Genomic DNA, 14,658 nt, shown 5'->3' on the forward strand with positions numbered 1-14,658 from the left:
AATTAAGTTAGGGTAACTTCTGGAAAATTTAGTATCAAAATATTCTAGGAACATAAAGTTTGCAAAATTAATCCTGTTTAAGAAATATGGATCAAATGGTTTCTCTAAATTGTGAAGTTCTCCGGGTGATGCAGGCAGAAAAAAAATGCATACATTTAGTTCTTATACAGTAAAACCCTGGCAGAATATTTTTATATGTGTTCTGAATTTATGCAAACATGTATGTAAGACTAAAAGTAAATAACAAACTCACAGCACATGCACACAAGCTCCAGATGTGCTGGTTTTCTTACTCTGTGGTTTGTGTCTTCTATAAGGGAAAAGAAATATTAATCATTTCTTTTACTGCTAAGGGGATGGGTGCTGCTCTCATATTTCAGAAAGGGGCTGGAAAGTGAGGGAAGCCAAACTTTTTCCTATTTAAGGCCAAAGCAAAGGAATCTCAGTGGCTGGGTTTTATGACAGGCCCGGTGCTGAAGGGCAGGGAACAACTGATGGTGCTACTCTGAACTGCTTTTCTTTTCTCCTTTTTGCACAAAGAGTCTCATGTCTGATATTTAGACATGATGAGCTTTGTGCAAAAGGTGACCTGGTTACTTCTTGCTCTGCTTCATCCTACTGCTATTTTGGCACAACAAGGTAAGTAGGGACTGATTTCAGAAAATGTTATGCGGGGTTTTGTCTTTACTTCTCACAAAAATAAAAAGGGGGGGGGGGGGAATCAGCGTCTGAAAAGATAGATTTCTCTGAAGCCCCCGGTTGTGAAATGTCCAGCTGACAACTGTAATTGTGCTTTTTTACATGAGTTTAAAAAGAATCATGTGTTTTTAAAAGTTCTCTGGTTGTTTCAGAAAAAGATCTTCTTGTACTAACTTATTTTCATGTTAAAGGCACTGGAAACTTTTTAAAAGGCTTTCTAAGTCTCCCCTCCTGGGCCGTTAACATCTTGGAATGCTTTCCCTGGCTGTCTGGAAGTTATTGGTCTCTTGTAATAATTTTATGTTCTCCTTTGTATGTTGCAGACTTTGAAAGGATAAGCTATTAGGCTTTGTTTTCCCAAAAAGATACGTATTTTTAAATAGTATGCATGAAGAACTGTGTAACATAAGATTTGTTGCATTAGTCCAATCTTTTTGCCTTTTATGTGAGAGAGAATTAAACAGTATCTACTAACTTCCTTTTAATGAGTTCAACCTGCTAAAAGTGTTCCAGTCGCCCCTGCTTTTCTGTTCTAGCACTTACATCTTTGATTAATCCAGATTTTCCTAACAGTTTGAGTCTAAATGTTTTCTACATGTTCCACATTTCAACTATATTTGAATTACTAAACAGGCTGTTATTCAACTGGCATGTTTTTACTTTTCTGTAAACATGGTAAAGATGTGAGTATTGTTTGACTTAAAGGAAAAAAAAAAACATTTACTTTATTTTCTGATAAGTATGTGGAGTGGGTTTCATTGCTTAATTACCCAAAAACTATTGGTGTCTTTATTGATATGAGATATTTTTAAATCCTTGTGTTTTTCTAAGCTCTAAAAACCAGATAAACTGAAGTATAAATTTTGATAGAAACAATTAGGTGATAAATGTAAAACTAGCCAAAAGTCATTAGATGAGAATTTGTGTCTGTACATAATGCATTTCTGTAGTTTCGCAAACATGTTGTACTATGAGAATGAGAGTTTTTGCTTTTGTTGGTTTTAATAATAATATTTAACATCACTGGAGTCTGCAAAGGTCATCTGTGACAGTGGGGTTGGGGGAGTTGAATGCCCAGTAACTTTTTAAAATTTATGCTTATTCCATGATCACACAAGAAGAAAAACAGCCATAGTCCTTGTCCCCTAGATTCCTCTCCCCCTTTTTCCTCCCCTCTCTTCCCTCACCCTCCTTTTCTAGCCACCCTTGCTGACTCCTTTCAATCTCCTCCCTGTTTCTCCTCTCCCTCCCCCACCCCAGGCAATTCCATCCCTCTTGACTCCTCCCCTGCCAACCCTCCCTCTATCACAGGTTATTCTTAGCTTCCATGCTTTTTTCTCACCCTTGCTTCCTCACGCTTTCTTTCCTTTGGACCCACAAGCCTCCTTACTTTCTAATCCCTCTCCCCTTGCCTTTCTCACTCTGCTCAGCTCAATTCTGAGATGAGCCAAAAAATACCCATGTTCCACCACCACAAATAAAAAACTTCCTTGAAGCCCTCAAATTCTGCTTTCCCAGGTGTGTGTGCGTGTGTGTGTGTGGGGGGGGGGGGGGGTATTATCCAGGTTAAAATTTCTTGAATAGGTTAAAAACGATTGGTTTTTAGATCCCAAGGTTGGCAAGACATTTATGATTGTCTGGTGGTGATGAACACAATGAGATATAAATACTATGGATATAAGTACCATGGATAATTCTTATTTTAACTTTAATGAGAAAAGAGTGTCTGATAGCATTATCTTGCCATCACATATGTTTTCATGTTCCTTTTAATTACAAAAATAATAAGTAACTACAAAATTTTGCCAATCCATTTGTTTGGTAAAAGGCTCTGAAATATGTGAAAGGAATTTTGTTTGGCTGTTATTTAATTTGTGATTTTTAAAAAAGGATTCAGTATTTACATATATTATGTTTCCTATAGGTTCTGGAAGAAAATTCTTTTGATTAACTTTGGGGAAATTATAGGAGGTGGCTGACACATAACACACCCAAAACAGTCATTCCCCTGGGTGGGGATTTCTGGTAACCCTGTATGTCCTAATAAACTCAGAAACAGCAGAAGCACAGCAGAAGCTAGCTTGTGGTCATGCAACAGGAGTTTTCTGAAGCATAAAACATGTATTCTCAAAGCATGTTGGTCCCTTTACAAATTCATGAAAGTTTATTTAATTCCTGTGTCTGATTCCAGCAATGGAGAAACCTGGTCTGTTTTACATTTCCTGTAAATCATGCCAGATTTCAAGCTAAAAAATGCACCACCTAGTGGCTGAGTTCTGTGCAAAACCAGCAGCAACAGAATGTTACACAAATTCAGTGTGCTATAAGGTGATTTCAAAATATTTTTGAAATTTAAATATTAACCATTAGTTTCCTAAGGAAATCAATGTACGATATGTTGCAAAATGTATCATTCATTAAAATATTGAGCTTCTATACTTTTACTATGCAGATACTTGCACTAAAGCAAACTGTGAGCCTTGTATTGCTTTAAAACTTCAAACTGCCATGAACACAGAGAATCAGTTGTTACATGTATGTGTGTCTGTTTTCCAATATTCATTCTGGTTTGAACCATCCCTGAAATTAAGCACAATTGAACTAATGAAAATGTGAGGACAGAAGACAGTCATCTAACATGCTTGATTTAGGATTATAAAACTAGGAAGGAGCAATAGTAATACTAGAACCAAAATTCTGTTAAGTCCTAGAAAACTAAAAATCACAAAATATACAGTAAATTCTTAATGTTATTATTGTTATCATCATTTCTCATCAAAATGAGAGGGCAAAAATTGCATTTTATCCAAGACAATACTCACAGATGAACTGATACGTTTCTGTAGGTGAAAAAATATAACTAGCTTTCTGCCTGTTATTGACTTTGAATTTATAGACCTATTCCTTAAACAAGAAGCTCAAAAGTTTGTAATTTAGCCAGGCATTATTATCAGTCTGGTAACAGTACACTTCAAGTAAATAAAGTACTTCTGTTACAAATTTTTGTGTTCTCTCTTCCTGATGCCTTGAATGTGTGTGTGTGTGTGTGTGACCACCTACAGAATATTCAATATCAGATAGTCCAAAGCCCTTAGTAAATGTTCTAATTAAATTCTGCCATTGAAACAGCAGCAGCATAAGAAAATAACACCACTACAACATTCCTAGAGAGAATGACATTAAGTGCTTTCTAATTCAGATTCCTGAGTTGTTGTTGTCCTATGAGTTTTATGCGGATTGCAGTTGAAACTAAAAGGAAAGCCCCTGGTGTTAGGCTCTCTGTCAGACCATGAACTGTCACTTAGAGAAGAGAGCCATCTACCCAAACTGGTGCCCCCTGAGAATGACAAGGCTTTGGTGCAGATACTGTATTTTGTAATGTCAAGTGAAATCACCACCTTGAAATGATTAAAGTGAATTGCCTAAGAGGTAGGTAAAGCTTTAAAAACTAAAGATGTTATTGCTTTTGCTGGACATGAGGAACATTTGTCAAGTTTCTGGGTCTGCAATAACTTTTTGGAAGTGTCTTAGTGAACTGTTTCTTGTAAAGCAGCCTTCCCTGGAAAAGGGGCTCTGTTCCATCAGCTTCCACACTCAAAAGAAAAAGAAGAGGTCATATTGCATTAAAAAAAAATCCCGACTTTTCAAAGAGGAAACTTTCCCTGTTTCATGTCCAGATGACAATGGAAAAAGTGAGATAGCTTTTCTTACACAAATCATTTGTCAGCTACAGTTCGGAGAGTTACATTAAGCACTAGAATTTCTGTCTGTGCCTAATGAAAACACAGCACAAGTGCATTCCTTTCAGATGAACAAATAAAAGCTCTGTTTTTTCCATGACTGGGGTCAAGCACTGCAATTTAAAAAGTAACCTCCATGAACAAATGAAAGTTTAAAGAAGGCACAAACCAAAATGTCAAGAAGATATGAGAATCAAAAATAAAAGCTCCATATATAAGTAAAAGTAATGCCTTGAAAACTGGCACTGAGAAATTTGACTTCAGTCAAATTATACTTCTTTTTCTGGATCTTTTCTATAGTATTTGGTGGGGAGAATGACAGCGACTGCATTTCTCAAGTAAGTAGACCTCAAACAAACACACTTTGAAATTGCACAGCATGTGCAGTATGTTCAAACTCCAGTCAAGGAAAGCTTATAATGAAGCTGGAAGTGCATGGAGAACCCATATTTTCTGAAAATTGGAATCCTTCTGAGCTATCTTAACCATATGTTTCCATTGGATACAGAAGTCTTATCTGTTTGTTACTGTTGTTGCTGGAATCCTACTTATCTGTGTATGGCAAAATGTATGTTGGGCTGCTAAATCACCCATTGATCTTGCTGGTGGTCTGGATGTCATCAGGATGGCCTTGAACATACAACTCTTGTCCATAAAGTCAAGAAAAAATAAACAGTGCAAGTCAACTCCAGATGGTATCTTCCTGATCTAAGACCAGCTAGAAAGGATATTTTGTGCAGAGCTACGATCCTTTTTTAGGCTCTGGTTTGAACTTTACAATGTTACACACCAGATGGGAGTGAACTTTGAAGTTGGCCTTTTTAATCTGACCCAGTCATGGAAACAGCAGATAATAATACAACAGCTAGATTAGGCATGTCAAAATTCAAGAAAGCATTTCAAGTTTCAAATCTTAGCTCTACCTCTGAACATGTAACCTTGGGGAAAGTACTTGGTATTTGGTCCAGATTCCTCATATGTAAAATGAAGTATGTGTGTGTGTGTGTGTAAGATTAATTTATTTTTATTAGCAAGGCAGATTTACAAACAGAAGGAGAGACGAAGAGAAATATCTGTCCATTGTTTCACTCTCCAAGTGGCTGCAAAGGCCAGAGCTGAGCTGATCCAAAGCCAGGAGCTTCCTCAGCATCTACCACGTGGGTGCAGGATCCTAAGGGTTTGGGCTGTCCTTGACTGTTTTCTCAGGCCACAAGCAGGAAGTGGGAAAGAAAATGGAGCAGCCAGGACATGAACAGATTCCCATATGGAATCCTGATGCATGCAAGGCGAGGACTTTAGCCACTAGGCTACTGTACCAGCCCTGTAAAAGGATTTTTACAACAATCATCTGATAGGGTCTTTGGAAGGATTAAATAAAGTATAAATTAGAAATCATTCATAACATTATCTTCAGTATAAAAGATAATATATGAACTCTATCTAGCCCTAGCTTAACATGGGTAAATAAAATTATTCTAAGGAAGAAATCAAAGGTTTTAATGACAATGGAGGTAAGATGTAGAATTTCTGTAGTCAAGATATACAAGTTTATGTTATCTGTGTTAGAATATGTTTCTCTTCAGTGTTCTTACAATGGATTATATTGTCAATGTAACTGCTAGTTGTTAAGTACAAAAAATGTGACTGTCTTAATTTTCTATTTTTTAAAATTTAAACTAAATGAAATATTAATCAGTCTCAAGGAAATTTCTATTTAGAGATGCAAAACCATACATTGATACACAAGAAAAATATCCAGGAATAATGATTCTTAAAAGTTTCATTTTTTTCTGTCTTCTGGTAGAGACATAATAGACAGAATCTATTTTGTCCATGTAAAACAACATTTTAAAAATAAAATTACCCACATATAATGTCTACAACATATTTCCTTTGGAGTCCTTTTTATCAACTTATGTAACATATGTTAAGAAAATTCTATTAAATACCTAAGCAGCAGAAACATATTCAATAAAAAGGCATGCCTTTAAAAAGAGCCAAACCAAAAATATTTTAGTTGGAATCTATATTAATCCCAAATACACCCACTTATAAAATATTCAGCTTTCTAAAGTAATGGAAAGTGATGTCATAATAATTTGCATGACACATCTGTGATTTTAGATTTCCAAACTAAAAACACCTTTGCCTCCCTCAGGATTCTGTAAACATGGGAAAAATAAAAGCTACTTGTTACTCAAACTAACTTAACAAGTCCGTTAGATGCTTTAGGCAATATGTTTTTACATCAAAAATGGCATTAAAACTAATTTTCAATGTATCATAGTAGTAAGAGTCATAGATAGCTAACCAAAACTTTTGATTTCTCCTGAAAACAAAATATCTTTCGTTCAGCATTGTCATGGTTTTCTTGTCTATAATTCATCACTCCAATGCAGAGATCTGTGAAACAGCCTTGTGAGACATTTCACTCTCTGCAAGAACATCTTGCTGCCCGTATTTGGTCATGGAATGATAATACCTAAGAGGAAGCAGGGAAATTCCTTGCCTTGGCAAAGGTGACTAAGGAGCCGACTCCAAGCACAGCGTGAAATTCAGTCACCGATTTCTACAGCAAGAGACTTAGCAGGAGTGCCCAGGTCTTTCAAATGAACCTGAAACAACACCATCAAAGAAAATTGCACTGATTCTTGTTTTGTTAAGCATTCAATCTTCACTTATTTTACTTGGAACAACTTTCTAATGTAAACTGAAACATGTCTGTATTATTTTAATGATCACATGCAGATCACAGAGAAAAACACCCCACAAACCTTTATTTTGAACCTTTTGCATTTTTACAAGAATACTATTCAAGGTTTCTAGTATAATTTGGGCACAGTAAGATAACTAGCAATATCCATTACTAGAACATTGGATTTTACCCAATTCTAACAAATTGATTTACAATTTTAGGTACTTGACAATCTGCTCACTTAATAGCTTTCAGAGTAAATGAAAAATACATTATTGTAGTAGTGTGAGAACTCATTAATAAAACATAAACACAAAAGTATGATACATAGTAGGGAAAAATTTCATATTCATTTCAAAGCATCTTACGAAGATAGTGAAGGCTATTTTAAATGTGAGAGACATAAATGAACTTTGAGTTATCCTCATTTGTATTGCTTTGTCATTTACATTCAGAAGCTATTCTTTGTAACTCATGTAACATATTAAATATGGAAAGACATCCCACATAGAGAGACACAGAGTTGGAAGAACCATCACTACAATCCAGCAGGGCTTGAAGCAGGGAAGAAGGAGTTTGAAATTCAGAATACAAAATGGAAAATCTTGGGCTGAAGCTGATCAACAAAAAGATTTCGTATAAAGTTCATTTACAGAAAATTGAAAAATGATCCATTAGCAAAGGCAAGCACACACAAAAATCTAATAATTTATTGTAGGTGATTTTACCTGGCAATCTTTCTATTTGAAATTTGCATATCTTTTCTGCAGAACAGTTTAACTTAGTTCTTATATATAAGATATTCTCTTAGTCCAGACAAGAAAAGGGGGCTTTTTGCCAGGTCCTTTTAAATTATTGTTCTTAATAATATGAAAAAAATATTGTCCTTTTAAATTATTGTTGTAAATAATATTGTTCTTAATAATATGTTCTTAATAATATGAAAAATACTGTTGACAAATATCTTCAATGCATAAGGATATTTCAAAAACTGCAGAAAATGAAATTAAAGTGTAATTTGATTTTGATGCAAAAGTCTGGAATACTTGCATAGCTGTTTTTGTAACACACACTTTCTGTGAATTTTTAAAATACCATTAAAATTGTGATTTATTTACAAACTGACAAACTATTACAGTAATTCTCAACAAATAATGTTGTATTAAACCACAATACACACTTACTATTTAAAAACTAATATCAAGTTTTATGTTGGTAACCCATTAGCTCAATCATTCCTAATAGGCACTGAAATTTCAGTACCTTCACTATAAATAGAAACCAAACCTAAAATTTTTGTTGAAGCATTTTTTAATCACTTTAATCCACAAATACACTGTCATTCATATATTTCCTATTATTTTTACTTATACATTTCCAGTGCTTGTTTTAAACAATCTCTCTCTCTCTCTCTCTCTCTCTCTCTGTTCCTCTTCTCGCCTCTCTCTCTCTCTCTCATGCTATGGTAGCATTCTTTATGTGAAATAATCTTTGTTAAAGTTTTTCCAGGAAATCTGGAAAAGTTTAATGCTATAAGATTAGCTGAGTTTTTCAATACGGTTGAGAAAATAGAGAAAATATTCAGGTACTGACAAAATCAGCTTTTCTTGTTTTTTAAATGACATGTATCAATATTTTTTTTAAGATTTATTTATTTTATTAGAAAGTCGGATATACAGAGAGGAGGAGAGACAGAGAGGAAGATCTTCCGTCCAATGATTCACTCCCCAAGCAAGCGTGACCAGCCGGTGCTGAGCCAATCCGGCGGATCCAGGTCTCCCACTCAGGTGCAGGGTCCCAAGGCACTGGGCCGTCCTCCACTGCTTTCCCAGGCCACAAGCAGGGAGCTGGATGGGAAGTGGAGCTGCCGGGATTAGAACCGGTACCCATATGGGATCCCGGGACGTTCAAGGGGAGGACTTTAGCCACTAGGCCATGCCACCGGGCCCAAAATCAGATTTTCAATTTAATGATCCTATTAAGTGTGGAAAGAGAGTTTAGGAACTAATAGTAAGTCTTACTCCCAATTACATAGTTAATAAACAAGTGCTTCAATGTTTTATGACATCAATTTTTTGTTTAAATGTTAATATAAATGCAATTAAAATATCTGTTAATCTTAAGAATAATCAGCAAGGCTTTGCCATTTTGCCCAAATACACAGACTTTGTAATTAATTTATTTTATTGTTTGAGAAGCTGTGATGAGAGAGAGAGTCAAACCAATGGACAGGCGAGTCTCACATCTGCTGATTTACTTCTCAAATATTTGCAACAACTATGGCTGGACCAGGCCTATGTCAGGGAGCAGAACTTAATCTAGATCTCATATGTGGGTGTCAGCTATCTAATTGCTTAACCCATTGTCTGCACCACCTAAAGTACACATTAGCAGAAAGCTGGAATTGGGAGAGGAGCTAGGACACAAACCACAACACCATATTTCTGTATCTACTTCTCTTAATACTTGGTAATTTTGTAGGAAAAATGTGATTTTTCTAATTAAATATAGAGATTATCTGCCCCAAACACTCTCTGCTTTGGCTATTGTAAATTGTCATGTTTGCATAGATAAATTCACACTTTATTAAGGATAAAGAGTCACCACTCTGTTAACCTTACTTTCCAGCCCCCACTGGAGGATGCACACACCTTGGTCAGTCCTATGCAGATAGAGATGTCTGGAAGCCTGAACCATGTCAAATTTGCATCTGTGATGGAGGATTTGTTCTTTGTGATGACGTAATATGTGATGAAGAAAATCTAGACTGCCCCAACCCAGAGATACCATTTGGAGAATGCTGTGCAGTTTGCCCGGTGCCTGAAGCAACTGTGAGTTTAAAGAAAATCTGTACATCCTCAAACTTCCTATTTAAGCACATGAATAGCTTCTGTTTGAAAGTTGCATCTACCTGTTAGTATGTTAAAAAAATGAGTAAAAAATTAGGATTATAGCTTTGAGGTTGTATATAATCTGGGTTAAGAAACAAATATGTAAATTGGGGGATTCTATATTTTTTCTAAGTTATTCTTTGTTGTGTTTAACCTCTCACTTTTTCATCCATTAGACCGCTCGTCCTGTTGATGGCCAAGGACCTCAAGGTCCCAAGGGAGACCCAGTAAGTAAACATTCTTCAGTGAATTCCAGTTAATGCTAATGTCCATTCCAGGAATATTTTGCTTTACTTTTACTGTTCACACCCTTTCTAGATTTTAACTCTCACCATCTATATTTTTTCTTTAGCACCCAACCATTGAATAATGAAACCAAATGACTAAGTTAACAATTGTAGAAGTAAAGATACAGGCTTCCCAAAATTAATTTCGTGTCTTATTCTCCATAAACAGTTGAAAAATAAAATATAAGCCAATACATAAAGAAATACAGCACATGTAAACTATTCACATTGTTTGGAAAAGAATTTGTTTCCAAGAGAATGTATCACTTCTATTGTTTCTGAACACTATATAACAGAGCAGCAATAATGTGATAATTATTGAGTCACTAGGATTTTTCACTGTTTCACTCACTTTTATTTTGGATTTTCTTAGGGTCCTCCTGGTATTCCAGGGAGAAATGGTGACCCCGGTATTCCAGGACAACCAGGTTCCCCTGGCGCTCCTGGCCCCCCTGGAATCTGTGAATCTTGTCCTACTGGTTCTCAGGTAATAAATCACAGTACAAAGAACCTCCATTCTGTGATTTCATATATTTGATAAATCCATGCCTAGTTCAAGTGTGTGTAGACATTGTTCTAAACACTTCATAAGTATTCATGTTTCCTCTTAATGCTAACACTATATCTTAAAGGTATTAAATCCATGCAAAATTTCTTAACTTCTCAGCTAGTATATAACATGTAAGAAGGAGTTCCAATAGTTCATGGAAAGTGAATCTAAATACAGATTCATTTATTTATGAAAACTATTTTAATTGCATCAACAGGACTTCATTTCCCTTCTAACTCAAGCTTTGCAAGGTTCATACTAAAGCAGTTAATTAACCATAAACATTCTTTGTTGAATTTGCATCAACAGAAATATTTGTGCCTGTGTAATTACTCTGAAACCTGAAAAGCACCTATTATTGCTCCTGAGCATAGCAATACACTAACTCTTCGTATGAAGCAAATGATCAAATAAATAAATGTGACAAAAATTCTACTAATTGCAACAGGCGAATTTAGAAAGCATATACACAGATCTGTGTTAGGTTTAAAAGGTGATTTTTCAGAAGATATTTCAACAATAAGCAAAAGATATAACTTAAATTTACCCTGATAATTAAACAGAACACATTTCTATACCTATACTTAAAGATTAAATAAATTCCAAAGAAACCCAATAAGTATACATACCTTATTTTGATTGTTTTATTTGGTGATGCATATTTTCTAAGTATATCTACTATACAGATTAAGCACAAACCAGAGGGTATGAATTTCGTCCGTCATCACTAACTGTTGGAAAAATAATTTGACTTTTTAATTTTTCTGTTCAAAAAGAGAAAGTTAAATTGCATAATCTCAATGTTCCTTCAGCTTTAAATGGTCTACTTTCATATCTTTGTTATGACACAGATACTGCTTAGACGAAATAGAACAAGAGCATGTGATTGAACTATTTCTGATATTCACTAGCATTTCTATAAAATGTTTAGTATCAAAGCCATCTGAAAAATATCTAATCACAAAGTTATATAGAAACACAGGTTATGCAAGATAATTAGCATAGCATAATCTCTGGTAAGCAGAAACTTATTGCCAATGAATTGTGTGTGTTGCATACATATCAAAATAATTTTGAAAACAACTGTGTTCTCTGATTTAAAATGATCATATCTTTCTGATCTTTGCTACAGAACTTTTCTCCCCAGTATGAGTCTTACGATGTCAAGTCTGGTGTAGGAGGCATAAGTGGTGGTTTCCCTGGACCAGTTGTACGTACAAATGTCTTGAGTGTTTTTGAACAAAATTCATGCTTCTCATTTGTTAGATTTTTAATGGTTTCTTTTCTAACAACACAACATTTGTATGGAATTGTACAAAACAGTTTATTCTACATTGATGTTGAAAAAGAAAATGGTGGCATTTTCATTCTTATCCTGTCCTAACTGAATCTTTTTACTCATCATCAGTGCCTGTCCTGTCTCTTCCTCACATGGCCATCTGTATCAAGGCTCACTTGCGTTCTGTTTAGGTCACACTCATTTAATTGCTCATTTTAATGTGGTTTATTTCTTTTCATTTCCACTTTTTATAGTTCTTATCCAAGTGATTCAGAATTACCTTTTACTGTCATTTCATTCATTATATGCCACCTTGCAGAGGACAGTTTAAGCAGCAAATGTCCAATATCACAACTCATCCTCATCTCTAGTTTTCAATTCCCACATAAAAATTGCCAGAACTACAACTCTATAGAATTTTATTGGTTGTGATTCTTTTTTTAATCTTTCAATGCCACAGGAAATTATATTAACTAATGTAACCAACAGCTGATATCCTATTTTTAACCAAATATGCAGATTTTACTTTGAAACAACTAAAAAGTTACCATTTGTTGATGTTTCAAAACAGCATTTACAAGAGAAAATTTAATTATCAACTGCTGTTTCAGAACTTTTATCCTACTTAGAAATAGTTTGCTACAATATTGAAGATTTTCGATCTTAATTTATATCTCTGAATAATGACAAATCAGTTTGATATTGCTAAAATTGTTCTATGTGGGATAATTTTCTTGTGTGCATTTAAATCTCCATGGCAATACAACTCTGTGACATCTATGGTGGTAAAGGTATGATGTTTAGAGTTGATTTTCATCATTATTTTTGCGATTTGGAGCAGAAGAACATTAGTACACAGATAAATATTTTTCCACATTAAATGTGACTGTCAGACAAGGAATTATTTCTTCTATAGGGCAGTATTATCCACAGGTTGCAAAGTTAGAATAGATAAAACAGCATGAGACTGGAATAAAAATTGACTTATTGGTCAATGGAAAATACTGGAGAACTCAGATGGTAATGCACACGCACAGCATAGAGATGTCTTACAAAGATGCTAATAATAGCCATTGCTGAAAGGAAAGTCTTTTCAATGAATGATGCTGGTTACACATAAGTAAAAGAATGATGGATTCCTACTTATCACCATACACAAAAATCAGTTTAAGATGGAAGGACAACGCAAATATTAGATCTGTAACTATGAAATTGGTAGAAAAAAGGACAGGAGTAACACTGCAGAGCATTGGTGCAAAAATTTTGATATCATTTAATGCTGAATATTTACAGATTTTTAATTTCTTTTTTAGGAGTTTAAGCAAATGTCTTATAACTTGCATCAGAAATTTTTATTGATTTATGATAATTTCATTGATGGTGATATTTATCTTATAGAGTGTCATTGTAGAACACATAAAACTAAACAAACCCATGTAATAGTTAACAAATGAGATACTTTTTCATATTTCTAAAGACATCGGATTATATCTAAACAGAATTATCACTTTGCTATATGATCCATATTTTCAGTAGTTTATTTTGTATTTATCATTGACATTTGCCTTCCAGGGTCCTCCAGGCCCTCCCGGTCCTCCTGGTTCTGTTGGTCATCCTGGCTCCCCTGTGAGTATAGCCATCAATGCCTTCTACTTTATCATACCAAAATCAAGTAAATGCAGACCTTGCTGAAATTTCAACATCCAAGCATGGATAACTTCAGTTAAGTGATTGGGCCATAACTGGGAAGCTTATTTTTTCCAAAGATATTTGAATTCCATATTTGATTCTTTTCTACCAACAGCTATTTGCAATTAAAAGCCCTTTAAGCTTCCAGTTCTGCTCCCTGCTACTGAGGTCACCCATGTGAGAGACCAGGATGAACTCCTGCCTCCTAACCTTGGCCTGACCTTGCCCTGTCTGTTGTGGGCAAGATAGAAGTTGAAATGTGATGGAAGATTTCTCTCTCTCTCTCTCTCTTTTCTCTCTCTCTCTCTCTTTCTCACTCTCTTCTTCTGTCTCTTTCTCCCCTATGCACACACACACATGTGTGCTATAATTCTGCCTTTTTTTTAAAGTCCTAAAATTAAATACCACATTTAATTTGCATGTAGTATGTCTTTGCATTTAAGTCAATCCAGTTTCAATAGAATTCAGTGAATGGGATACAATACATTAACTTCACTCTGCACTGAAAAAAAAAAACCTATGTTTTCAATCTTCATAAACAGCAATCAAATTTACTGAAGCCATTCACAAATCTTGATTTTTTTTTTGAGATTTAAGTAAATCACATGAAGATTATGCTACTTTAATAAAATTTACTTTTATTGTACTATCTAGGGTTCTCCAGGATACCAAGGCCCTCCTGGTGAACCTGGACAAGCTGGTCCTGCAGTAAGTAATAATTAAATATATACATAATAATTGGCAATTCTGTATAAAAACTATGCTTATTTTATTAAAGCAATAGGTCCCAACAAAATTTACATGAAATTTACCCTTAAAATTTGAATA

General features: G+C 34.8%; 1 protein-coding gene across 1 annotated transcript in view; it reads left to right on the top strand.

The window, feature by feature from the left end:
* Positions 1-436: 436 nt before the first annotated feature.
* The window catches only part of COL3A1 (collagen type III alpha 1 chain), a 37,374-nt gene continuing 23,152 nt past the window's right edge, over positions 437-14,658 (top strand). The window contains exons 1-7 of the mRNA XM_058664709.1: positions 437-639; positions 9,763-9,965; positions 10,202-10,252; positions 10,686-10,799; positions 11,995-12,072; positions 13,714-13,767; positions 14,485-14,538. Coding sequence (XP_058520692.1) covers positions 564-639; positions 9,763-9,965; positions 10,202-10,252; positions 10,686-10,799; positions 11,995-12,072; positions 13,714-13,767; positions 14,485-14,538 — 630 coding nt within the window. The 5' untranslated portion in view covers positions 437-563. The remainder of the gene's footprint in view (positions 640-9,762; positions 9,966-10,201; positions 10,253-10,685; positions 10,800-11,994; positions 12,073-13,713; positions 13,768-14,484; positions 14,539-14,658) is intronic.

Source organism: Ochotona princeps, chromosome 5 (assembly GCF_030435755.1).
Source record: "Ochotona princeps isolate mOchPri1 chromosome 5, mOchPri1.hap1, whole genome shotgun sequence".
In the NCBI taxonomy this organism is placed as follows: Eukaryota; Metazoa; Chordata; class Mammalia; order Lagomorpha; family Ochotonidae; genus Ochotona; species Ochotona princeps.